Source organism: Alosa sapidissima, chromosome 1 (assembly GCF_018492685.1).
Source record: "Alosa sapidissima isolate fAloSap1 chromosome 1, fAloSap1.pri, whole genome shotgun sequence".
Classification (NCBI taxonomy): Eukaryota; Metazoa; Chordata; class Actinopteri; order Clupeiformes; family Clupeidae; genus Alosa; species Alosa sapidissima.
In genome coordinates this window covers 15269220-15296239 of record NC_055957.1, presented here as the reverse complement: position 1 = coordinate 15296239, position 27020 = coordinate 15269220, and the positions used below count along the sequence as shown (strand labels likewise).

Sequence of the window (27020 nt, the reverse complement as noted above, 5' to 3'; positions counted from 1 at the left end):
AATTCAGATGAAAATAGCCTGCAATCTTTACACAGTATCTCTATGTTAGGTGTGATAGCTACGTAGCCTGGTGATTGGATTTCAATATCAAGTTAGAGCCGCCTTTTTCACTTCGAGTCTATTTCCCCCCGGAGAGAAAAGCAAGTTTGTGTGTGAAAACGCTGTCACAAGTGGTGGGGAGAAGGGGGATTGGGTGGACAGTGGTAAACGGAGGGGGTGGTGTTTGGTAAGGGGGAGTGAACGATCGAGGGGAACAATCTGCGCGAATCTGGCCCTTTAAATTGCACATACACCGTATTCGGAGGTAAGTACCGAAAAACTGGAAATGTTGTCCATTCCTTTAATTGAAATGCAACAAGCATGCTTTTCTACTGCACGTTTACACGCTTGTCATTATAAGGCTTTCGCACAGACAGGGCGCGGGTGTTCAACTCCACCGGTGTCACGAATGCGATAGGGCTTGAATTTTCCAAGCTTTGTCCGGAGGGGTGGGGAGTGGGCAGAAGGGAAACGTTTGATATCAAGAGGTGTTAGCACTCGTGCATACTTTGATTTCATATATAACGGGGATTTTCCTACGCGGAACTATGTGACAGTCCATATCGTTAAGCATTAATGGTGGCACGTCTCGCTATAAAGTAGAATTCCTACCGTATTAGACCGAAATTTCAATACCGTATAGCCGAGCGCAGGCTTCATGCGCCTCCTGTCAACACCTCTGCGCGTAAAATGTATTCGTATGTTAAGACGCTTGTGCTAGCTGAATGTGCATGTTTGCAAATATGGATTTGATGTTTTGTATACGTTGTCGATAACAAAATGATATTCATGATGTTCCGTTTGTTAGAATACCCGCATTGTCTTCGTATCACTCTCAATAAGGCCTAGTAGTAGCAAGAGAAGGCATGAACGGAGTACAGTAGACCTATGTTGTACTGTTGCATTGAGTTTCAGTTAGCACACATTGGATGGTTTCTCGAAATAATGTCACGACATGCTCGATAAACATTTGCTGGAGACTAAATTGGCTTTGATCTATACAGTTGGCCACCCGTAGATAGCATACTTCATTTGTATTTATGTATTATTCTATTGTACCAGACTAACTGTAAGTATGTTTTTGACCGAGTGTTGTAGGCCTTAGGTTATAGAGACTCAGTTCTTCTGCGGTATTGATGACTTGCTCGGGAGTATAGCCTAAGAAAATAGTTCAGATAGGCTAGGCCTATCGATTGATTTTTTTTTATCCCACCAAACCATTCTCTTATTCTGGCTTCACGTGATACTATTAAGAATCCTTAAATCTTAAATGTCGTGGGAGTCATTCATCTGAATAGCCTAGTTGAGTTTTTTTCTACAATATCAGCTGGAATTTTCTTGAGTCTCACAACTCATTCAACTCACCCTCTCAGTTCAATTTTAACATACCTCATTGTGAAATGATTCACGTTTGCACGTTTGCACTTTTAGTCCAGTCTTTCATGTTAGATATAGGCCTTCATCATAGCCTTGTTTTTTTTTTTTTTTTAATAAAAATGCTATTTTGTTGTTGGACTGGAAAATGTAGATCTGACATAAAGGTTACACAATTAACTCCCTACAAGGCAGAGAGAAGCAAAATGTTTTAAACATCAATGTCTGAATCAACCATCTCTCCTTTAAGCCTATTTCCCATTATCCAAAAGCCCGGAGAAGCGCCACATTTTCTCTCTGTGAGGTCCTCTTTGGGACAAGAATGTAATTACACATATTGGCCCACTAGTCTAATTACAGACACAAGCCATTCACCTATTTAATAGAAATGTAATTAAAAGGGATTTTTTTTAGTAATTGTAGTTCCCCTACAGGTAACATACGCACAGTTTAACATTTGTGACCCCATGTCCATCGGTGTGGATGTTAGTGAGGGAGTGTTTTATTTTGGCCCCTTTTGGTCTTGACCTCTTGTGCAGTATAGTACAATAATTGTTTTTTTGTTCCACATAGAGATTTGTTGGGTATATCATGTCATTTACACAATTTTACTCGATTCTTTGTTATTTTATGGGAAAACAATATTGTAAGCTAGAATAATTATTTCCAGAAAGGGAAATGGCATTATACAGAACATTTTGTTTTACTGTGCATGTATATTTATTCATGTTCAGCTTTGCAACATATATATCATTTGATTAGCTCAGTCAGTGGCTGTTAGTGGCATACATAAAGATATATTTTGTAGTATGACTATAAGTACTACAATAAATCACTACCAAAACAGACAAAATCTCAATCAGATAGATAGATAGATAGATAGATAGATACTTTATTGATCCCCAAGGGGAAATTCAAAAGGCATATTGTTGAAAACATTTGTTTACTTGCTAAGAAGGATTATTTCTGAGTTTGGACAGAAAGTGTCACCAGACCTCAAACACATTAAAGTCAAATGCACGAATCTTCAAAGTATATCCAGTCATTGTTCCATGTATGTGTTTTTCCTAACTTGATCCAATAACTATGTATGGAAATGCATGTTTCATAAAAACAAATATTGATATTTACAATCTTCTGTACAGCCCAAATGTTCAACATGTTGCCCTTATTTTAACTTTTACAGCACTGTTCGAGCACCATTGTCGTTTTAGTGACCAGGCCTTTTTCACTTAACAGTCTACCTATAGTTCAGCAAAGTGGAAATGCAATTATTTCCATCCTGCCATATAAGAGATTAGCATACCATGCCCTATGGCACCATTATACAGTATGTATTTTATTTCTATACCCTGATAGTACTGTACCCATATCAAAATGCCTCCTAGTGAAAGAAAATGTTACACAATGTTACAAATTATGTGACATAATTTTCATTTTGTATTGAATCTCTCTCCCTCTCTCTCTCTCTCCCCCCAATATGTGTGCAGCAGAATAATCCAACCTCTGATCAGGACAAGTTACATCACCACACAGGTAGGACCAGATCACATCCTGAAACACTCTCAGAGTCAGAACATCACCCAGAGTACAGTACCATACTATGGACACATGAGGGGGTAATTGTTTCAGTGCAGTGTATACACGTTTATCAGCTCCATAGGTGTCAGAGCAACTCCATCTCGTGTCTGTATTATAATTATTATTATAGTATGAAACCCAGACCTACCAATTAAAAGTATACTTAGTATAGATTGTTTGTATTAATTACAAGTCAAGTTATTAGAGGCTTGGGCTCTGTTATAAGAATAACTACAGTAATGTTCTGAGAACTGTGGTGCTTGCTGCAGGTTTTTGGGCAGAGAGACATGCTAGTTTGCTTCACTGACTGCTGTTTGGTAAGCTACGATTATGTATAATGTAGTGTACATGCACCGTGTAATGACTGTGTGTGTGGTATCGGTATTTAACCTACCACTGACATTTGGCACGTAAACTCCAGTAACTTTATTGAAACACAACCCCTTCATTTTAAGATTTAATGTCCTTATTTCTCAGATTTGTGGCATGGATCCAGGCTCTTATCATCAGCATTGCTACACTGATAGAATAACAACCTCACAGCTCTATCGTACCCCACAGAAATCCTGGACTGTGTGTTTTGGAACAACTTGTCAGAATCAGATGCATGTTAATATAATCATGCATGTCAATCAGCAAACTTTCATAGTTGCAGTGCCACTGTGTTTGTTGTGATGAGATCCTCACTCTATATAGAACCTCTCCCTTCAGCAGTCTGACATGCTGTCTACAAGGTGAATTTCAGTGCAAAACAGCGACCGCTGACACATGGATAATGAATCGGGCTTCCGGTCATACTCAAGATTTATTTTCTGTTTGCCAAGGTAAACTTAATACCAAAGGAAACATTAACCATGGGATAGTTTATTCCACTGACATGAGTTTAACCATGACTGGGTTCTGGATTCCATGCCAACCTTGAAGTAGCAGATGTGGCAAACCTAGTCAATATTCTGCACCCATCTTTTTCAGGTATTGTTTTTATCTTGTTAAAGTGGACACCAGAATGGGTTAAAGTTGGCATGGTATCTGAAATAAAGGCTACAACTGTTGCAAAATAATAATAATACAAATAACCCATCACAATTCTAAATGGCTTCCCCGAAGCACTAACCTCTTTGTCTTTTAACTAATGAGGCGGCAACACATTGGGTGCTTTCTTAAATTACCAGTAAGCACTATTTTATTACACTACAAAAGAGTCCTGCTTATCTTACATCATGTACAGTAATTTCCTGTGTATTAGCCGCATTGTGTATATTGTAAGCCGCAGGACAGTGTTTTATGCAAGTTAAAAGAAACAAAACCATATTAATACCATATTTACTGCCCCCGTGTAATAACCTCATAGCTGAAGAAATTTTGCAACATCAATGTACAAGCCGCGGCTATAGTTGGGAAATTATGGTAGTCCACATTCATAACTCACCTGACAAGTCTGACATGGACTGGTTCAAAAGGCTAGAGTTTTTATCCATCATGAAAAATGCAGTGGAAAACCTTACCTAGATTTGTAGGTTATTTTCAAGTGCCTGTAGATTTTTTAAATCAGCTGTGCACCATTCAAAAGTTCCCTCAAAAGCAGAGGTGGACAAAGTACACAATGGATGAAGTACACAATTCCTTTACTTAAGTGAAAGTACATACACCTTAAGTTTTGGATGAACTAGAGTGGTGGACACCGATATTTTGACGATGGGTCCTGTCTTGACTTTCTGCCCATAGCCAGCCACTCTGAAACAATCAAAGGCGATTCAAAACGAGTCAGAAAGTCGAGACAGGACCCATCGTCAAAATTTCGGTGTCCACCATTCTAGGTTATCCAAAACAAACCAGAAAAGGGACTTAAAGTGCTAAATACCGAAATTATCCTTTAAGTTGAAGTACAGAAGTTGTTTTTAAAAACACTTCAAAGTCAAAGTCAAAGTCACCTTTATTGTCAATTTCTTCACATGTTCCAGACATACAAAGAGATCGAAATTACGTTTCTCACTATCCCACGGTGAAGACAAGACATATTTTACCAATTTAAGTCCACAGACAAACATAACATTCAAGTAAACAAAAAAGTAAGTAAATAAGTAAATAAGAGGGCACATATAATAATAAAAAAATAAGAGCAGTAATAAGAATAGTATTCAGAAGTACAAGTATTTGTCCTTTTTAATGCATTGTAATGTAATGTTTATTTGGCCATTACAGTAATAGGGTATACATCTTGTTGCAACTGTTCAAATGGATGCAATAATATAATGTAAATCATTAGTCATTCTCTGTTCACAAATCTAAAAACATTTTAACTGGCAAATACAAAACCACATAACTCAATTGTGAGTAGATTATTTATCGTTTAATTATGTATGCTAAAGATCTAGCTATGTGGTGAATGTCAGGTAATAGGTATTGTCTAATTTCATTCCAATTTCACAATGATCATGGAGGATAACCTGGTTAACACCAGACCACTTCTCAAGTCTCAATTGCAAACAGGTTTGTGTAGTTCTCCCAGGCTACATGGAGGATGTTCTGATAAGAGTCTATTGTCACCATCATTACCACAGCCAATTCAGCCAAGTTCAAATTGGACTATTTAAAAAAATGAACTTCAAGATGGTCAATCGCATTATTGTATTCAAAAACTCAAATGTGGTTAAAAGTAATGAGTATTCATGCTCATATTTCAAATGTAGTGGAGTCAAAAGTACAGTATTTGTCTTTAAAATGTAGTGGGGTAAAAGTCACAAGTTTCAAAAAATATTAATACTCAAGTAAAGTACAGATACTCAAAAATCAAAGTACAGTAATCAAGTAAATGTACTTAGTTACTGTCCACCCCTGCCCAAAAGTCTTCCCAAGTAGGCAAATCTGTGTAGTAATGAATGCAAGCCACAGGTTGGCAGTGTGGAGCCGTGGGTGCAAACCTCTCTGTTTGTTTTCCTAAACCGTCGAGGAGCACGACTGAGGTCAGACATGCGACCGCATTCCACCCCTCTTACGTCAGCTCTTTGACTCACAGGCTGTTGGGGAAAAGTTTTCGGGGTCTCATCTGGAAAAACAAGCCTCCGGAAACCACCGTTGTGTGGCGCGACTGCCGGCCCACTGTCAGTCTGCGTTTAGACTGTGTTATTTTTTTTTTCTGTGTCGCACACGTTCAAATTTCCCACCCCCCACCCTGCCACACAGGGAAAGCTGGATTATTCATTCAGGGGGAAGTCTGTGTGGCTTAGGGACACTCAGCCATGTTGGCACCTACTGGAAGCATGGCATACCCCCATAACATCTATCTCACCCAGACTAAACACTGTCTTGTAAGAGATATGTAGCCATGGCCTACCCACTATTAACTAACAGGGTTATACAATGTAGGTGCACAGGATCACGAGATGGTGCACATTGCATCATAGACTAAAAGGTCCCACTCTGCAAGACAGCATGGCTGAATTAATTCAAGGAAATTACATATATGGATGGTCCCTACTGCTGTTGTGCAATTGTTTTGCAATAGAAGGTGAGGGGTAGGGCACTTCGTTTATTTAACTCTGTGATTGGTCGAGGTGTTGCTAAAGGTTACAGTGGATTTGTATAAGCTTTGTTTGCCTGGCCTCTCAGGAGGATGTCAGGAAGTCCCAGTCGAGCAGACGAGGAGAAGCTGGGTAAAAAGTGTGGGATCATGATGACGTTGCTGTTCTGTCGCTCTCTGCGCTCAGAACATGAGTCAGCACCTTGCTTTATTTGATAAGTAAGAGTCCTTTCATGCTTAACATAGCAGCTTGCATCAGATTAGTCACCTTCTCCTCTGGTGCACATTGGCATGATTTCAGATAGGGTTTTTTTTTTTCGGTGAGTAACTTACAAGCAGAAGTGCTGAATTGAAGTGTGGTCTTGTTGCAAGTCATGTTTTACTCTAGTTTCAGGGCACGTATTCGCTGAAGGTCAGTCAAACAGACTCTTTAGCCCCCAAATCTTAACTGTGTTCCTATTGCATTTTTTCCCCTCTTGTTGTTTCTGTCGTTGAGAGAAGGAATGCAGTGCGTGGGAATGTGAGCGTCGGTTGCCCTTACTCTCCCACGTGCCTCCCTCGTCCACACGTTTTTTGTTTTTTTCATGCCACCTCTCCTCCGCCACCCTCTCTTCTCTTCCCACTGGCGAGCACCAAAAAAACAACTAATATAGTGATGCTGAATGTAGGAAAAAATAACGTCTCTGCCTCCCCGTTGTTCTCCTCTTCCTCATCTTTCTCCTCCTCCTCTTCCTCCTGACTAATTTCAGTTACAGTGGGAATCTCAGGCATGTTTGTGGGTGTGATTTCAAATACTTGCACCATGTGTAGTTATCACTGGTGTACTGATAATCAGTTTGGCTATAGTGGGTTCTTGTGCACTTTGGACAGTGGGTTTTAGATACACATATTTCATTTAACAGTTCTGCATGCACGCATTGCAAGAGATACAAACAAAATGTTTTACTTTATATGAGGGCAGATTTGCTCTGTGGTTTTGGAGAACAGTTTGTAAGGGGTCAGCATGTCATTCTCTGCAGGTCTAACTGAGAACTCCTGTTGTATGTGCGGTTACAATGTTATAAACAGGATGTTTTAGATTAGGATACGTTTTTGCCTAAGAAACACAGGTTGTTATGAAATCAGACTGATACATAATCTTTTTTTATCTTTTTAAACAAGTTGTTTCCCCTGCTACTTTATTAGCAGATTTGCACGTTTTGTCTTTCAACTGTTGTTTAGAGATGTGAGATGCTTCTGTCCTCCCATTCGAGGGCCCTGTGCATCCTTTTTTATCCGACCCTGTGCCACGTGCCTGTGTCTCTGCCCTTGACTCAGCATTCCTATGTGCTATGACGTCCCTGCCGGCACTATCAAAGGTGACCTGACTTGCGGGTGGGTGGGTGTCAGGACAGTTTGTGTCCCGTGTGCCGTCCTGCTTCGCTGCTACACTTGTGACACAGACAGAGTCCCCCTCTGTCCCCTCTGCCCCCTTTGTGTCTCCGCTCTCTCTCTCTCTCCCATAACACGCTGTTCTGAGTGTCCACTCTCCCCTGAGGCACTCCACGGCGGACTTGGCGAGGCTTTTAAAGGAGAAATCATGGGGTTTGAGTGCATTGGCTAAACCTTGCAACCACTCTATAAATTAGTTTTGATAATGTGTTATAACTTGGTCACCATTCCCTTAAGGGACTTGGCTGAACTCTTCAACTGTGACCTCCATCAGCCAGTCAGACTTGCGTGAGAATCCCCTCCAGGCTCCAGCCGCCCTGTCTGATGCAGGGAACTCCTGCGTCGAGGTGACACCTCACTCACAGGGTGGGTGCTGGAATCTCACACCTGCGCTTTGGCTGCTGGTTGTGTTTGTTTTGTCTTGGTCACGAGACATGATCTGTCATGAGACGTTGATTTTCAATGCACGCACGTGTATGTTTTCGTTTGTGAATAGGTCAGCATATTTCAGGCCTTTGTGGAAATGAAAGTTTGCACACTGGATCTGTACAAGCTGTAAAGCTGTAAACATTGCAGCTTCCTGACACTTCCTACTCTAGCGACCCAATGTCCCAATCCATGGACAAAAAAAAAAGAAAAGAAAAAAAGAGAAAAGCTAAATGACTGCCCCAGTGAGCATTTCAGATGGACTTTAGACACTTTCCATGTGGGGGCTATTGGTTCGTTGGATTAAAGTGGAGGTGCCGCTTCTCTCAGCAGTGACTCCCTGCCCTGACCATCAGGGGGCAAAGGTCTACCTCCCACACATCACTGTTTATTTAACTCTGTGTAAAAGAGAAACCCCAGAGAGGTCACCGTGCAACGTGTATTTGTATACTCACACAGAACTTACTGCCACTAAAATGGATGAACTGTTCTGTCCCCAAGTTGTCCCTACAATAACATGTTGGTGTCATGGTATGCACTGTGCATGTTTGGGTATGGAAATACAGATAGAACATGGGCATTGCTCCAAGGGCTTTTGGTTAGTAACTGTAACTCAGGGAATGTACTGAAGTCTGCATCAGTTCGTATCGTTCGTATTCACTCTGTGAATCATCGCAATCAAACACTTGTGCTCTTTTGGGCAGTTTATCTTACTGGGCGATCGCTGTGTTGTTGAGTATGACACGCAGTGTGTCATTCCCTGATGCGGGCTCGCACCACGCATGGGCCGAAAGGTCAGGAGTGGCCACGGGGCAATTCCGCAGCTGATTTGCCCTCCGTTGCCTTCTTGTCACCAGTTCATATGCACTGACAGGGTGTCAATGAAATGAAGAGATCAAAAGGGTTTCAGTACTGGCAGACATACAGTATGCCACTGACACCATGCAAGTGGAATATCATTACTAATAAGATCTCATGAAAGCACAGCTATGTGGTGGTCAACCTGAACTGGACACATTGTTTGTCCGCCTCCTGTCTCTCTTTCTTTCTCTCTCTCTCTCTCTCTGAAAAAATCTCGCGAGTCCAGCGAGGGCAGGGAAAGTCCAGCTCTACACCTGTGCAATTGAGGGATTCTGCAGGCTGTCCTAGCAGGAGGGCCGGGTGGGGAGAGCACCCATAACCCCCCCCCCCCAGGTGCTCTGAGTGGCTCCCCTGCCCATTCCTGCCCCCTCCTGCCACACGTGAACCCTGCCCCTGTGCCGTTCCAGCACCGAGGTGTGAAAATCTCCGCCTTGGCTCAGCTCAGTAAGCTGTTATTACAGCTACCGACGCTCGTGGAGGCAGGGCCGTAAACTTGCCACAAACAGCACCGCAGGTCAGCGTAGGGTTCCCAGGCTGTTTAGTCAGATGACCACAGATGAGTAAAGGACCTTTGCAGACCTCTACTGTGTGTAGTAATGACCAGCATATGTGTGTGTGTGTGTGTGTGTGTGTGTGCGGGGGTGGATTTTTCAAAAACACAGCCCACACTTGGATTGAAACCACATATTACTCATTTCCCATGGGCTTGCTTAAATGCCATCATCAAAGCTAAATTAGCACATCTCAGATGTGGGCAGGCAGATTCGAATGGTCAGACGTGCCCAGACAGGCCCTGGACTCCATCTACCGGCCGGACATTTAATCATTATCTGAATCCCTCAGATCAGACCCCATGTGTGAATATATGTATGAAGGGACATAAGGGCAGCAGCTGTCCAAAGTTTGGTAGCAACTCAAAGGCATAATTTGTCGGAACAGAACTGGACAAGAATAAAAATGAGTGGATAACTTGTAACCGCAAGTGTGCTTGATAAGGCTCATCCTTTGAGCAATCCTCTGCTGGACCACTCATCTGTAGTCTTCCCTTAAATGGACTTGAATGGTCCGACTTGAGATATTAAGATTAGCTCACACAATTGAATGAGTATGCCTTGGGCTGTGGGTAGCTTTAGAAGATGAAAGTAATTGTGTGTTACTGTGCCCTCCTGTTTTGTGTTCTAGGTTTGACAAATGACCTTTCCTGCCATTTTTGCCAAACACAACCTCCTTCATTCACACACTGTGATAAAACAGGGAAGAGATGGTGAGGAACATAACCCTGGGGCAGCCGTGGCCTACTGGTTAGGGCTTCGAGCTTGGAACCGAAGGGTTGCCGGTTCGATCCCCGACCATGCCCACATCCACGGCTGAAGTGACCTTGAGCAAGGCACCTAACCCCTCACTGCTCCCCGAGCGCCACTGTTGCAAGGCAGCTCACTGCTCTGGGTTAGTGTGTCCTTCACCTCACTCTGTGTTCACTTTGTGCTCTGTGTGTGTTAACTAATTCATGGGTGGGATAAATGCAGAGACCAAATTCCTTGTGTAAGCAAGTATGCTTGGCCTACAAACCTGATTTGCATTTACATTTACCTTCATTGTGTTCACTCTGACTTGATGGGATCCCAGTAATCCTTTCATGGATGCGACCTGTTGTCCAGATGAATGCTCTTCCATTCATGATAGCATGATCTGATGAGATTGTCCTGGAAGTAGTAGAAATGGCAAGAGTGAAAAATGGTAGTCTGTCAAAACTTGAAAATGCCTGTGCGCACGCCTTCATGTACACACACTCAGTCATCTTGAATGGTTAGATTATTTTACATGTTTATAGAAGTCAGGCTGGCTAATGCATCTAGAACAAAGAGTCTTGTAGTGTAAAGATTAAAACCTCCTTTTTTTCATCCAAACTCAGACACTAAACAGACACAGTTGATAGCTTTAAGAGTCAGTAGGAGGGAAAACTGGAAAAATAGGAGACATACGTAAGACTAAAAACACTCTTCTGTTGTTCCTCAGACAAACTTGATAGGTGCTTTTGTTGTGCGTACATGTGTGTGTGTGTGTGTGTGTGTGTGTGTGTGTGTATTGTATGTATGGGGGAGTTCCCTGAATCCTTGACGAGTGTCATTGGTGTGTGGTTGCTTCGTCAGGGTTTGCATTGAGAGTGGGCCACTCTGTGGAATACTTGACCCAGATATGCGCAGTGTGCGTAGAGTTAACCTACTGCACTGCAAGAATTACTGTGCTCTTATCAGATTGCTGCGGAAGTGTTCCGTGTTTCAAGAAATGTATGAAACTCGAGTGCTTCCCTCACTGTGATGCAAAGTAAGAGTTGCACCCTGTCTGAGAAAACGTATCACTCACCACGTCTTCTCTTTTCAATGTTTTGGAGTTTCAGTGCACACTGTAGGCTTAGAGCTTATTCAGACAGCCTGCCTTTATTATGAAGAAATAGGAGGAAGTAGGAAGGAGTATTTTTATCCACATGCCACAATGTTTTTTTGTTGAAGAGGTGCTGAATTCAATGCTGCACAGACTATGTAAGGCCCAAATGCTATCCATGTGAAGACGTAGTGACTGATTTGAGGACAGCAGTGTGTGATGCACGTGTGATCATGTTGGGTGTAATTCACAGCCAACCGTCTCCTGCGGCAGAGCAGACGTTTTTTTTATCAGAATAGGGACCAGTGGAGACTTGACAGCCATGCGCGGCGTTCTCCTGCGTCACAAGCTGCCTTGGCCAATGATCCCTCACGTCATCCAAGATCTCACCCCTCTACCTCCACTCTCCCACCACCCTGCCATGTTGATGCCACCTCAAGGACAGCCGGCCTGCAGGCTGCACTCCGCGAGACGACTACGCACAGGCTGTGCACCAGTTAGCATTCTTACTACCAGTCCTGAGAACTGACCTCAATAGAGTAATGCGCACACACACACACACACACACACACACACACATACACACACACACACACACACACACACACACACACACACACACACACACTACACACATATACACTCATAGTACACAGAGACCCCCCTGTGCATAAATGATTAAGCAAGCAGTAGAGCTTAAATAATATCTATATTTCAAGCTAGCTTGTGTGTGTGTTTGGGTGTGTGTGTGTGTGTGTGTGTGTCTTTTCCGCTTTCCTTCTTGTCTATTTCTAATAGAGAGCCACACTTTGTTTTTGTTGTTTCCATAAAAGGAGAAACAGCAAAAAAGTACGCGCGCGCGCGCATGCATTCATGCGTGAGTGTGGAGTGTTTGGGAATCTGCCCCCTCTTCTCTCCATCCTGGCCCTGGTGAGCAGAGACTGTTACTGGAAGCGTCTTGGCTGGCCCCTCAGGGTTTCCCCACGCTCTCCACCACTGACAGCGGCAACAGCAGCAGCAGCAGCAGCGGCGCTTCCTCTGGCCTTATAAGGCCGTGCTCCTCAGAGGAAGCCAGCTGGTTGACGGCTGCTTAGTCACCGTCTGTCTCAGCCAGACTCTGCCCTATGTGCGCTGTTTACTACCCAGCGCCTTCCTCCCTGAGTCTGGCCCCCTCGTGCCGGGCCTTCTCGTTATTATCATTACTACTGTGCACCTGGGCTTAGGGTGACTCGACCTGTTCGGGAGAGAAGCGTTGCGCTCAGTTCGCACGCAGAGCGAGGAGAGGTGCAGAGAGGCGCGCACGCAGCAGGTGTAGCTCTCGCACCTGTGCTAGGAATGGGGAGCTGGGTACAAGCCCTGCAGAAGGGATGAAGTATTGTTGTCTGGTGGGAAAGAAAGAAGAAAAAAAAAAAACGGACCTCCGTTTATTCCAACTCCCCCTCCCCTCGGCGTGCCTCTCTAGTCTCTTTGGTCAGCGACCGTTATTTGTCATCCGTTGAACAAAGCGTTCCCGGGTCTGACCGGTGCCAGGGAATGCAGAAGGCGGGAGACACACAGGAGCCGTTAACAGCAGTGGACCTCATAGCGGTCCAGGAGATGAAATCAGCTCACTGCTGTCCCTTGGGGCCCACTGTGGAGCCACACACTCACTCTGTGGAGTCTGTGGAAGTTGAGTTATTTGGATAAGCCTTTAACACCTTTCTGCAGCTACAGAATAGCAGAGGACACTAGGGACATGGCTGTTACATTACATGATATTGTAATGTAAAATATTTTTAATCATTACTTTTTCACTTAAGAGTATGTCTTCCCATTACACAAATCAAAGGATTAATTGTGTTTCTTGCTTTTTGTTTTGGTTTAAGTACTCAGTGAATCAAAATTGTAGCATGTTGTCATAAAAGCTGCATATAGTTTTTTTTTACTGCCAAATCTGTGTGCCTCCCCCCCCCCCACAACCCAGAGGTGTAGAAAAGCAACGGAGCGCCTCAGCTAATCTCGACTGGACTCCTCTTTCAGCTCGTCTTCCTGTGTTCTTAACTGCTGGTTTCCTGCCCCCGGGGCACCTCTTAAGTCAACACATGGGATCATGTGACCTCTGCCCGTGTAGCACAGGGTACGCTACAGCCCACAGCCCACAGCCCACGCCAGCCTTTCTGTGGTTCCTGCCTGACTGGTCACGCCTGCTCCAGCACTGAACAAGCGAGTTTCTGTGCTGTTCAGAGCCAAGGGCAGTTCCCATCTTTTTCCACAGGGAGGACCGGCTTAATTTGTTTTCTGTTTGAAAGTTTCAGTACGTATGGGAGTGGAAAGAGGGCGGGAAACTTTGAAGGGCAAAGCACAAAACAGAATTACAGAGAGTCTGTTTTTCTCCTCCATGTAACCGCTTTCTGTCTCCTGCTTGAAATCTTTTTCCAGTCAAAGTGATTTGTCTTTCTGTCTTCTGCATCCAATTGAGGTGCTATTTAAGCCACAGGGTGTCTGTTCAGACGGGTCTATTTAGGTTGGATCTATTTATACGATATTTTTTCTGAATGGCACAAATGGTAAAATCCTTGTTTAGTGTGTGTTTTTTTAATAATCTGATAACATTTCTGTCCCCATTAGTCTCCATGGAACATCAGGAGAATGTCCCATTAATAGACTGTCAACAAGTTGTTCACTGGGAAAACCCCGGAGTGCTTCTTAGATTCTAGATTCTATGCTCAGTAGTCTATGGGCATACATGTGTTATCAGGAGCTGATGTCTCAGTGGCCAAGCACAGACCGGGGTGAGTTTCACAGCAGACCAGTCTAAATGAGGAGGGCATAGATGCAGCCATCACTATGGCTGTTATCAGGCTCGTTGTGTATACATAGCTCCATTTCCTTCCTGCATATTTTTCTCTCCATGTAAGTCAACTCCCCTTGCTCTCTCTCTCTCTCTCTCTCTCTCTCTCTCTCTCTCTCTCTCTCTTTTCTCTTTCACACACTGTTGTCAGAGTTCATATGAATGGATGCATGGCCATGATACTGCCACCTTTGGCCCCATAATGATGACCCAGATCAGATGCTCAGTTACTGGTGTTATTAGCCTCTCGCACAATCTTTCTTGGTGTTAGGTTAATCTATCTATATATCTAATTTTAGCATTAATTGTAACATTTTGTATAGCTAAATTGTATACTGTCTTCAATATTATACATAATAATTATATTATTGATTGCACTGTAAGTCACTGTAAATCACTTTGTACAGGTCAACTTATGGTGATCACCATTTGCACTACTTCGTATCATAGCAATGTACTGCACCAGCTCCAGTGGTGCATATTCAATGTTTTGGCACCAGCAATGTGACAATTCTGGACACACAAGCTCCTCCCATCCTCTCCCCTCACCCTATCTTACTTAATTCAGCGGTGGAATGTGAGGGTTGAGCAATACATTTGCCCTTGTCCTTTATTACATATACAGCTGGGGCAGGGCAGGAAGCATGGAGTCATCTGACCATGCTGTAACTGGAATGAGAGAGAGAGAGAGAGAGAGAGAGAGAGAGAGAGAGAGAGAGAGAGAGAGAGAGATTGAGAGAGAGAGATTAAGGCAAGGGTGAGCCGATACTCACATGACAGAGCAACAGCATGGTCATTAATGTGGATAGTGGTCATTAGCAGCACCATCAACTACATAGGCATGGGGGTCCCCCCCCCCCATGTAGTGTCTTGTCCAGCTGACAAATGACAAACAAAGCACCACTACTAATGGCAGCACACACACACCCCACCTCCACATCATGCTACTATGAGCTCATACTCATCACATGAGGTCAGCTGAGTGATCAGAACCCCCCCCCCCCCCCCCCCCCCCACACACACACACACCACTTTCTTCCACTCCCCTCCCCCCAACACTGCATTCCACGGCCTGCTGCCAAGTGAGCTCCTGGATTGGCTGAGGCAGAAAGGCACCAAAGCATTTCTGGAGGCTGTTGATGTCATGCGTGTTGGTTGCAGCAGAAGCAACGGGACATAAGAGGCAAAAAACCTCCCTCCACTTCCCGCTGTCTCATTCTCTCTCTCTCTCACACACACACACACACACACACGTTTTAGTAATCTCTCTCACTCTCATACATATAGACATAATTTATTATTTGCTCTCTATCTATCTATCTATCTCTTTATCTCTTTCACACACACATACACTTTTTCTCTCTCTTACACACACACACACACACACACACACACACACATTCTAATTCTGGGGAAAGGGCATGCTGTGAGAGGGCAGAGCAAAGTACTAGAGAAGTACTAGAGGACAGTTTATTTTTAGTCTTACTGATTTTATTTTTGTATAACACAAAAGTTGTGGTATTTGGGGCAAATGCTGTTGCTTACTCCAGTTATGACAGTACAAAAATAGAATCTTTGTTTCGTTGAACAGCATGAACTAATGAAGTTTGTCATTAGCAATTGCCAACTGGCCTTTGGTGCAGGTTTAAATTATGTGATATAGCATACATACAGCCTGAATGGTTTTAGTTACTCATTAGATTTTTCACATCAATGACCATGCTGTAGAATGAGCTGATACCTTTCCCTGTATGGCATTTTATCCATAGATCATAGATGTTTATGCCATGAAGTAATAGCTATGAACAATAGCATAGCATCTAGACACAAAAGCACATGACACACACACACCCCTTTCTTCCACATGCGAATCTGGAGTGCAATACACACTCATTGGCACAACCGTCCTCCTCAGACTCCTGCCAGGGCTCTCTTGCTCAGCCTTTTTCCCGCCACCAACTGTCAGCGAGTGGCCGGCACTCCCTCACCCCCCCCCCCCCCCCCCCCCCGTACTGTAATCAGCGCTCGTCAGCTCTGTTCCACGTCAGACTCACCGCGCCATGCCACGGGTCCATTTCCCACCAGCGTTCCCTCCTCCGTTTCCCACTCTCCCTCCCGCCATCCCTCACTCATTCACTCGCTCCCTCGCTCTTAGTAATCTTCTGTAGGGAGTTGGAGGAGTGTGTGTGCGTGTGTTGTTGGTTGTTGTTTTTTCTCGGAGGGGGGGGGGGGGGGTGAACCGATCAAATCAGGGACAGATCTGAATCCCAGGAGACGATGCAAAAGTAAGGGTGTCAAACACACGCTCTCACTCAGTCCATCAGTCAGTCAGAAGAGAGCTGCAGGGCAGGATTGTCTGTTGAGATGCCAAACAAAGTCACAAGGCTGAGATGACTGTACTCTGTGCCAATAGAGTTTATTACACAGCCCTGCTCTGTGTGACTACATTTGCAGCATTTTCAGCATTTACAGCATTTTCCTAGGCAGAAATGGAATAGGACTATATTTAATTGCATCTGAATAGCTGAGGGCATTGTGAGGTAGTGTCTTGTTCTTTCGTAGCATTTTCAGTGGGTATTTGTGCATTCATGCACAAAGGTCAAAGGGACATTTGCACGTGCAGAAGATAAATAGAAAAGCCCTGCAAGGGTTCCAGGTATGGGAGAATGAGCCGTGACAAACTGCCTACTCCTCCCTCTGCCCTCTGGGAAGAACAGAATTCCTCTCGCTGGAGAAAGAGATGCTTGTTCAGTAGACCACACAGCAATTTAAAGGGGAGGGGGCCTACTGCACGTGAGGCTTACTGCTCATAGAGGGGCTGAGTAGAAGGGAAGGAGGGAGTGTGTGTGTGTGTGTGTGTGTGTCTGTGTGTGTGTGTGTGTGTGTGTGTGTGTTTTGAATGGGAGTGAGGAACTCCACTTGGCCTTGAAAGGGGAAAATGGATTCTCCTTTGGGGAATAGGAGGGGGCCTGGTGGCGCCATTCGACCTGGAAGAACCCCCTTTGATTTAACCCACTTTATGTGATGTCAGAGAAACAGAGTGTGTTACTATTTTAATCTCTGCTTTTGCTTACCTTCAATAAATGCACACTGTTGATGAACACGTTTGCACCAGGTTATGATGGTTTGACTGCAGTCCAAGATCATTTTTAGAACATGAGCGAGAATGGAAGTTCCCTAACATTACAGCGCCATTTCATCAGATGCATGTTTACTGGCAAAGACCAGATCATTTGTGTGAGCTGACAAATCTAGGCCATTTATTCAGTGTCTTTATTACGAAACCATTGGAACGGCACAAAAGTGGGACAAAAACAGTAGCTATTCTCCTCCCAGGTCATATGGTAGCCGTTTTCTTACCAGGCCAGTGTGACACTGGTGGGGGGTCTCAAGGGGAAAAAAAAGGTGTAGCCCAGAAATATTGTCCTTCATGAGATGTGTACATTCGCTTCATTCGAATGAAAGCATGTCTGTGTATTCTCAAGTAGAGCATTTAGCTCCGGGGCTGCGCGGGACATTTCCTGGAAGGCGGCAGGTGCCCTGTGAAAAGCAGCTCTGTGTGCCCTTGTGAAGACAAAGGAGAAAGGCACTGAGAAAGGTGTCTGTTCTGCAGAGAGCCACTTCTTGGAAAAGCTCGGAGAGGAAAGGGTAATAGTTACTAGCTGAGGAATGTGCCAAGGAGAAGGGGTTTGATGTAATGTGTGTTTATGCGAGGGAGAAGAACAGAGGTCTTTTTTATGACTATTTTTCTATGTTTCCCGAGCTGCATTTGTGAACCATACAGTTGTATCGAAGCGGGACACTGTCTGCACTTCTAGTCAGGAGACAGTTTTGTTTTTATTGCATTTCTACTTTGCATTTTTTACTTTCTGGTTTTACATTTGAACAAGCTGATCTTTGGATGTGCATGTTTAACTGACAACTAACACCACCACTGACTGTGAGATGTTCACTTTGGGTTTGAAAGGCCCAGAGACCCTGACCTTGTGGAGCAGTCGTGGCCTACTGGTTAGTGCTTCGGACTTGTAACCGGAGGGTTGCCGGTTTGAACCCCGACCGGTAGGCCACGGCTGAAGTGCCCTTGAGCAAGGCACCTAGCCCCTCACTGCTCCCCGAGCGCCGCTGTTGTTGCAGGCAGCTCACTGCACCGGGATTAGGTGTACTTCACCTCACTGTGTGTGCAGTGTATTTCACGGATTGGGATAAATGTAGAGACCAAATTTCCCTCACCGGATCAAAAGTCAAGTCAAGTCAAGTCAAGTTTATTTATATAGCACATTTCATACACAGAGGTCATTCAATGTGCTTTACATAAACAAAACCAAACGATAATAACAAATAAAAGCATAGAAGGGCAATATAGTCAAAGAATAGTTAAAAGGTAAAGATCATAATAAAAAGAAAACATAAAACACAAGGTAAAATCATTTAAAAATAAAGAATAATTAGTAAGCAAAAACAAAGGCAAAAGTAGTAAAAAAAGTAATAAAAGACAAAGTAGAATAATTATCGAGGCAGATTCAGAATTTGTAACTCGGCACAGTTAGCAGAAAGCGTCTGAGAACAGTTTGGTCTTAAGTCTAGATTTAAAACTGGCTACAGTTGGGGCCTTTTTAATGTCATCCGAAAGTTGGTTCCACAGCTGAGCCGCATAGCAGCTAAAAGCTGCTTCACCATGTTTAGTTCTAACTGTAGGTTTTACTAGCAGGTTTTTCACCTGGGACCTGAGAGGACGAGAAGGTGTGTACTGCTGAAGCATGTCTGACAAGTATTTAGGTCCTGCTCCATTTACTGATTTATAAACAAGCAATAGTGCTTTAAAGTCAATTCTGTGACTTACTGGAAGCCAGTGCAAGGACTTAAGAATTGGAGTAATGTGGTCAGTTCTTTTAGTTTTTGTTAGAGTCCTAGCTGCTGCATTTTGTATCACCTGAAGCTGTTTAATAGTCTTTTTAGGAAGGCCTGTGAACAGTCCATTGCAGTAATCAACCCTGCTGGAGATAAATGCATGAATGAGTTTTTCTAAGTCATGTTTTGACATCAGCCCTCTGAGTTTGACAATATTTTTGAGGTGGTAAAAAGCTGATTTAGTTATCGCTTTCATGTGGCTGTTGAAATTTAGATCACTGTCAATTAATACACCAAGGTTTTTAACAGTATCCTTTGCCTTCAACCCTTTTGTGTCAAGGAGAGTGGCAACCCTAAGTCTTTCCTCATTTTTACCAAATATAATTACTTCAGTTTTTTCTTTGTTCAGCTGAAGAAAATTTTGAGACATCCAGGTGTTGATTTGTTCTATACACTGACACATAGATTCAAGAGGACCATAGTTGTTTGGTGATAGAGCTAAGTAAATTTGTGTGTCATCTGCATAGCTATGATATGAAATCAAATTATTTTGAATGATTTGTCCAAGTGGGAGCATATAGAGGTTGAATAATAGTGGCCCCAAGATCGACCCCTGGGGAACACCACAGGTCAAGGACGTTGGTGTTGAGGTACAGTTTCCGATGGCAACAAAGAAGCTCCTTTCTTGTAGATATGATTTTAGCCAGCTGATAACTATGCCTGTAAATCCAACCCAGTGTTCTAGTCTGTGTAGTAAAATATTGTGATCAACAGTGTCAAATGCTGCACTAAGGTCCAGTAGCACTAGGACTGATGTTTTACCTGAATCTGTGTTGAGGCGTATGTCATTGGAAACTTTAATGAGAGCTGTTTCAGTGCTGTGATTTGCCCGAAAACCAGACTGAAAGTAATCAAAATACCCATTTGATGTTAGGAAGGTGGTTAATTGATTAAAGACTAATTTTTCAATAATTTTGCCAATAAAAGGTAGATTGGATATGGGCCTGTAATTGTTTAGCATGGAGGCATCCAGGTTATTCTTCTTGAGAAGTGGCTTTACAACAGCTGTTTTCAGTGACTTAGGAAAAGTGCCAGACAGCAATGATACATTTACAATTTGAAGGACATCCGCCGCTATGAGGTGAAAAACAGTTTTGAAGAAATTGGTAGGCAGAGTGTCTAAGACACATGTGGAAGGGCTGAGATTCTGTACCGTTTTTTCAAGTGTTTCGTAGTCTATCAAGCTGAACTCTGACATCAAGTTTAGTTTCCCTCTGTTTGTTGCTGGAAGTTCAGGTTGTTGAATTTGTAATTGAGCAGATATGTTGAGTCTGATTTTGTCAATTTTACCTTTAAAAAAAGATGAAAACTCATTGCATTTATTAGTTGAGAGAAGTTCAGGCGCTAATTGTGAGGGGGGATTTGTTAACTTATCAACAGTTGAAAATAGAATACGAGTGTTATTTGAACTTCTATTGATAATGTTAGAAAAGAAAGACTGTCTTGCTTTGCATATTTCAGAGTTATATGTGCGGAGCATCTCTTTATGGATTTCATAGTGGATCTGAAGTTTGTATTTACGCCATTTTCTTTCAGTCTTCCTACACTCTCTTTTTAGAAGTTTAACTGCTGGATTTTGCCTCCATGGTGCTTTCTGTTTGTCCTTAACTTTCTTGAATTGTAATGGAGCAATGTCATCCATAATGTTTGCCATTTTTGCATTAAAGTGATCAAATAAGTCTTCAGAGTCTGACAGTTGACTTGACTTTAGTGAAAGTGCTTGCTCAAAGAGAGCACTTGTCTGATCATTTATGATTCTCCTTTTTACCATCATAGCTGTGTTTTGAGTGTGTGGGGACATAGACACATCAAAGAACACGCAAAAATAATCAGATAAGGCCAGGTCTTTAACAGCTGTAGAGACATCGAGACCCTTTGTGATAACAAGGTCGAGGGTATGGCCGAGAGAGTGTGTTGGCCCCTGTACATGCTGTGTTAGGGAGAAAGTATCGATTAGTGCAATACATTTCTTGGCATAATTGTTTTCAGGATTATCCACATGCAAGTTTAGATCCCCTGATATAATAAGACAGTCATACTCTATGCAAACAACTGATAGCAGTTCACCTAGCTCTTCAAGAAAAACTTTAGCTGAATGAGTATATATACTTATACTTCTCCTCAAAGGTAAACACAGGGCGGTTAGAGTGAACTGGCCTTTACACTGGTGCTATCTGCATCGAATCTGCTTCAAGGTTGCAGACAAACACTTCTAATGTGCACATTTATCTCAAGTAACTTCCCCCAGTGGGGAGGGACATTGTGGGGGCCCTCCAGGATCCAGAGCAGGAGCTGTGGTGACTGGGTGTGTGTGTGTGTGGTGCCACTGATAGGACAGGGTGGTGGAGCGGAGGAATCAGGAGGACAGGGGGCCCCACACACTCACTCCCTCTGGCTGGAGAGCGTCAGCCCATCCTCACATACAAGGCCTCACTATTTGCACTTTGTTATGCTCCTTGTCCACTGCACCCCCCCCAGCTAGTTTACTAGAGATACGGCCGTCTGGCTGGTCACAATGGATGGACTGCACCTGTTCCTGAGTTGCACTGATAGAGTGATTGATGGTGGTTGTTGAGGAGAAGGTCTGAAATAGCCGGCCGGCTGACTGGACACCTCGGTGTCTGAGGCATTTTGGTGTGCTGTTGGAGTACTCTAGAGGGTCTTGTTGCGTAAGGAAATTAGTCATGCCAGTAAGGAGCACTATTAGGCACTGAAAATGGGCTTGTGTTGTGTTAACATCACAATATGTTTCTGTGTGTGTGTGTGTGTGTGTGTGTTTGCACGCACACATGTGTGTGTGTGTTTATGTCTGTGATATCCAGTAAATTCAAACTCCCAAAACTGAAAATGACGAGTCGTTGTTCCCTCTTGCCCTTGTACTAGGTGGTACGTTCTCTAATGTTGTCCATTCTCTTCTTTTGTTCCAGCATTCTCTCCTTGTTGCAGCTTCATAACTGATGGCAGAGAATGTCGACAACTAATAACATAGCCCAGGCCCGGAAGCTGGTGGAGCAGCTGAGGATCGAGGCGGGGATCGAGCGCATCAAGGTACAGCCAGCAACTAGGACTGGTCACTGTGTGACCACATAAAAGCACACAGGACCCTATGGGCAACACATAGCCCTCCCAAATTAAGAACAAGCAGTTTTCACCCCAGCGTTATTGATGGAATAGAATAGTACATCTCAACCCTACTCCCATGCCCCAACCCCCATCCCTATACCCAGCTCCAGCTCAGCATGGTTTTCAGCCTTCCCTGCTCTCTGTAATGATAGATAGATATATAGATAGATAGATAGATACTTTATTGATCCTCAATGTTGATGGAGCTTGACAGTGGCCTTCTTGATTAGTTTACTACATCTGATTTTACTAATGAAAGAGCATCACACTGATTTCATGCATGTGGAGAAACCCCCGTAATAGTGTAATGTTCTTCCCATACCTGTCCCCAGGTGTCGAAAGCTGCAGCTGACCTCATGAGCTACTGTGAGCAGCACGCCCGCAACGACCCCCTGCTGGTGGGGGTGCCCACCTCGGAGAACCCCTTCAAAGACAAGAAGCCCTGCATCATTCTATAGCCGCGCCCCGATGCCACCCCTGCCTCTCCGACCTTGCGGATGCCCAGTTACAGTCAGTGGGCGCAATTCAAACACTACTTTTTACTCAGAAAAAAAAAACTCTGGATAAAAAAAAACTAAAATGCCACACTTTCTTGATAAAGGCGAAGGGGCAATATCCGTCTCAGCATCATGTAGCCCAGTGGTTGAGTGCGTCTCTGTGAATGAATGTGTGCATACGCACAGAATACCTCTGGCTACTGTCTCTAGTGCATTCATTCACACAGATGTACTTAACAGGGGGATGGCAGATTTGACAATTTTTAAAATGCTAAACATTGAGAAAAAAAATATAGCGACTGAGTGATATAAAGCATGTTTTTCAGTCCAGAGTTGACCATATTACCATGGAGTGATGGACGGGTCTAGTGATGAGGGTTGACGATGTGGACTGTGCGTAGAGTAGCGAAAGTTAAGGGAGGTCGTTGTGTCATGGGTTGACGGAATAAGCTGACTGTCTAGCTGGCTAGTCCAGTCACACTGTGGTTATGGTTATTCAGTGTTAATGATTAGCTGTGTTATTTTCTGAAAGTGGCTACCTGTAGATTTGTATGACCAAATATGGAAGAAAAATATTGCAGACATGCTTACCTTTATTGCGACAGCACATTTTATGATTTACAAAGGGATTCAAGACTTTTGGCAGAGCTGCCAATATTTTTACAGTATTCTCAGACAAGTTATCACTTAAAATTCTTTCAAATTGGATCCACTGAACTATAGACTTGATATTTGTTTTCAATACATTTTTGTTACTAACCTTGGCAAAACATACTTACATATGATATCTTGAAAAAAACTAAAAAGAAACAAATACCCCTGATTTTAATGTCCTCATTTTCAATTATATTAACATAGTCTATATTTAAGCCCACTATTTACTTGAAGCATAAAGGTTTTCAGCTTATGTAGATGTGATAACAGAAGGATAGGCAAGGAAACCTCTAATACATAATTGAAGAAAAATTATAGCCGTTGGATAATTCTCAGTACATTTTGAGGAAGAAACTGAATTGTATGTGCCACACGCCAACACAAGACTGAGTCTCAGAAAAAAAAGACTCATCCAAGCAGAGATTGCTGTTCGTCTCTGAAACCAAACTTGATTGTAAAATCCATGAAGAAAAAAAAAGAAAGAAAACAATGTATAAACTTTCTTTCAAAGTGTTACCTTTGAGACTAGCTGTTTGGATTTGTTTGGTGAAATTTCTTCTTTATATGGACTATATGGAATCTGAGTCATTGAGTATGATGCTGTACAGTGTTTGATAACTAAAGCGCATTCATTTTCTGTGGATGTTTTATCTTTTGTAATTTTTGTGTAATATTTCTGTTCTTCTCATCGACCATGTTTAACAGTTCTGTTTGTTATTGGGAAGGGAAAACATCTGGATGGGCTCTGTGTCAGATAAGATGGATAAGTTCATTATAGCCTACCTCCACACCCAACAGCATAGCGATCAGAGACACCCAGTCAAAGAACCCGAAAGCTCCACCTGCTCTATCCTCTCAAAAAACTGTAGCGAATGGATTGAGTGTGTTGGCAGTCTATATTACCTGTGTGATATGAGTGAACTGCCTAGTATGCAGGTCCAACGTCCCCAGTGCACTCTGACGCTAGGACATGTGTTGTGGTCCCGTAGTCAGTGGTGTCAAGGGCAGCGTGTCATGTTACATAACAAGACACAAGCCTGCACATTCTGCTTCAGTAGGGAACAGCAAGGTCAAGGCACACTGTGTGTGTGTGTGTGTGTGTGTGTGTGTGTGTGTGTCTGTGTGTGTGTGTGTGTGTGTGTGTGTGTGTGTGTGTGTGTGTGTGTGTGTGTGTGTGTGTGAGCGATAGAGAGGGTCAGTGGGAGCATTGTCTGCCAGTGGGCAGCCTGACCGACAGCACAGAATCGACTAAAAATGGAGTCCGATGACTTCAACTTTGCCCGTCAACACACAACCACAGATCATGGTCTGGGCTAGCGCTCAATAGCACTGTGTTGTCACTCGCTAGCCTTTGTGCTGAAAATGGCAGCATGACCGCCATAAGTGAGGCTCTGACCTGTGGTCACTGCACAGAGAACAACAGTCCCGAGCCCCTATAGAAAATTAGAGCCCCCCCCCCCCCTGTACTTGTGAGTCAGAGATAGGGTGAAGTCACAAGACACCGCTGCTGCTGAGTCAGACAGCGGTATGGTGTCTCGGTATGGTGTCTGATGTCTCGCTCGCCAGTCCTCATCCACCACCTGATAATTGAAAGGGTGTTCAGTACTGGAGAAGTGAATAGAAGACTCCAGCACACATGCCATGGTGAGTGCAGGTTACCCTTAGTCCAGATGTGAAAGCGTGAAAGAGAGGGTGCACTCCAAAAAAAATCACCATGGTCTCTGACTGATCTGCTCCTCTTTCGTTACTCAAAGCTACATTCAAATGAATGGAGCTGTTGCATTATTATCATCAAGGTTCTCCCCAAACAGATGAGAACTTCAGTTCTACTGCAAGGGACATAGAAGTGAGTTGGGTGACCCCGTGCAAAGAAGCAGTTGGACTTGAGCAGAAGCTGTACTGTGCCTTGTAGAGTTTGGAATTAGAAGAGGAAAAGAGCAGGACATGATGCTGTCGTTCTTAACCAGTTAAAGGGACAAGTCAGCTGGCACCCCACACAGAAATATTACTTAGCTGTGTCTCGGCCTGTCTTGAAACTGAATAAAATGATCATGTGCTGAAAGAAATTGACTCCAGTCAGTAAAAAGACAAGGATTTCTTAATCATGATGGACGTGTAACAGCAGTCGGAGTGTGAAAAACGACATTGCCTAACCGTAATTAGCCAGGTTGGATCTGCAGCAACCAAGTAAACTGTTGACTCTTTGTACCATTTCAGATGGCATGACACTGGAGTAAACACTGTGAAGGTACACACGGAGCATTTCAGAGCACAGTTTCCTATCTCTTCACCAGCAGGGAGTGTGAGGAGTCCACTGTGCCAAGTGTCTTTTGTTTTCGTTTCTTTAAGTGCCAGATTCAGCATTGCCTAGACTCCTCCATCGGGACTAGCCGATTAACAGCCGAGATGTCGCCCCATCACCGTTGCTCTTGTCATTGGAGCTGGTTAGGTTGTGGAGTTTTCTATGTCGTACCCCGATGGTTACACAGAGGAGAGTTGCCATTCTTTTTAGCCACACAAAGCAAGAACACTAAAAAAAAAAGGTGCTGAGGTAGCCGTGACGCCGAGACCTTCTTGTCCGCCATTTTTAAACATGGAGTGCATTGGCGAGAGCTCAGAGTAGGCTTTATGTGGGTTATATCTGTAGCCAAGTTGTTAGCCAGTAGAATCCAGTCCCAGCCTGAGTCATGATTTTGTGTTATTTCCTGTGTATGCATACGTATCTTTCTTGCCTTGATTATGAAGAAATATATCTATTTTTTGTAATTGTTCTTCTCTGATGTGCCATAACTCATGTTTTCTTGCACACTGTTAATATTTTGTGGATATTGCTGTTTAAGATGATATCAAAAAGTAGACAAAAGGAATAAAGTTCAAATGTAACTGCATTTGTGTAGCCTACTCTTGTTTGTACATCGATTTTTTTTTTAACTGCATATTGATCGTATTTTGCCAGTATGATCAAGGTTCTGCTTTAATTTCCAAAGGGGATATGAGGCATATCAGATATTATTTTAAAAAGTACAATAAATATTATTCAACTCTTTTTTTTTTTTTCATCCAACACTATTTTCCATCACTAACTATCTGAATGGATGTTGGTGGTAGAGGGTCAGTACTGACAACTGCTGAGTCAGTACTGACAACTGAGATGACTACTACTGACCCCCTGATCTGGCCAGCATCTACTACAGGTTCCACTGCCATGAGTTAGGAAAACTACTGCAGTCACATGTGCTGAGGGTCACTTGATATCCACTACTCTTGCCCCTGGGTCTCTGTGTTTTGCATGGAAAAGACAAATTTAGTGTTTTTGCTTATCTGGAACAAAAGTCCGTGCCCAACCCACCCCCCTAAAGCAGGACTCAGAAAGGCAAGAACTCAGCCATGGCAT

General features: G+C 43.4%; 1 protein-coding gene across 2 annotated transcripts; it reads left to right on the top strand.

The window, feature by feature from the left end:
* The first annotated feature begins 215 nt into the window (after window positions 1-215).
* gng7 (guanine nucleotide binding protein (G protein), gamma 7) lies at window positions 216-26527 on the top strand. 2 transcript variants are annotated; one of them, XM_042104458.1, is made up of 4 exons: window positions 216-304; window positions 2904-2949; window positions 22280-22400; window positions 22808-26527. In XM_042104458.1, exons 3-4 carry the CDS (start codon window positions 22320-22322, stop codon window positions 22931-22933), a joined length of 207 nt encoding a protein of 68 aa, XP_041960392.1. In that variant the 5' UTR covers window positions 216-304; window positions 2904-2949; window positions 22280-22319; the 3' UTR covers window positions 22934-26527. The 2 variants fall into 2 exon arrangements, with proteins under 2 accessions (XP_041960392.1, XP_041960397.1); XM_042104463.1 differs by having other exon boundaries at window positions 217-304; window positions 2907-2949.
* The last annotated feature ends 493 nt before the right edge of the window (window positions 26528-27020 follow it).

Excerpts from the sequence above, each read along its gene's own strand:
- gng7 (XM_042104458.1), top strand. The coding sequence starts at position 22,320 with ATGTCGACAACTAATAACATAGCCCAGGCCCGGAAGCTGGTGGAGCAG. Across the intron at positions 22,401-22,807 it reads CGGGGATCGAGCGCATCAAG|GTGTCGAAAGCTGCAGCTGA; the intron begins GTACAGCCAGCA and ends ACCTGTCCCCAG.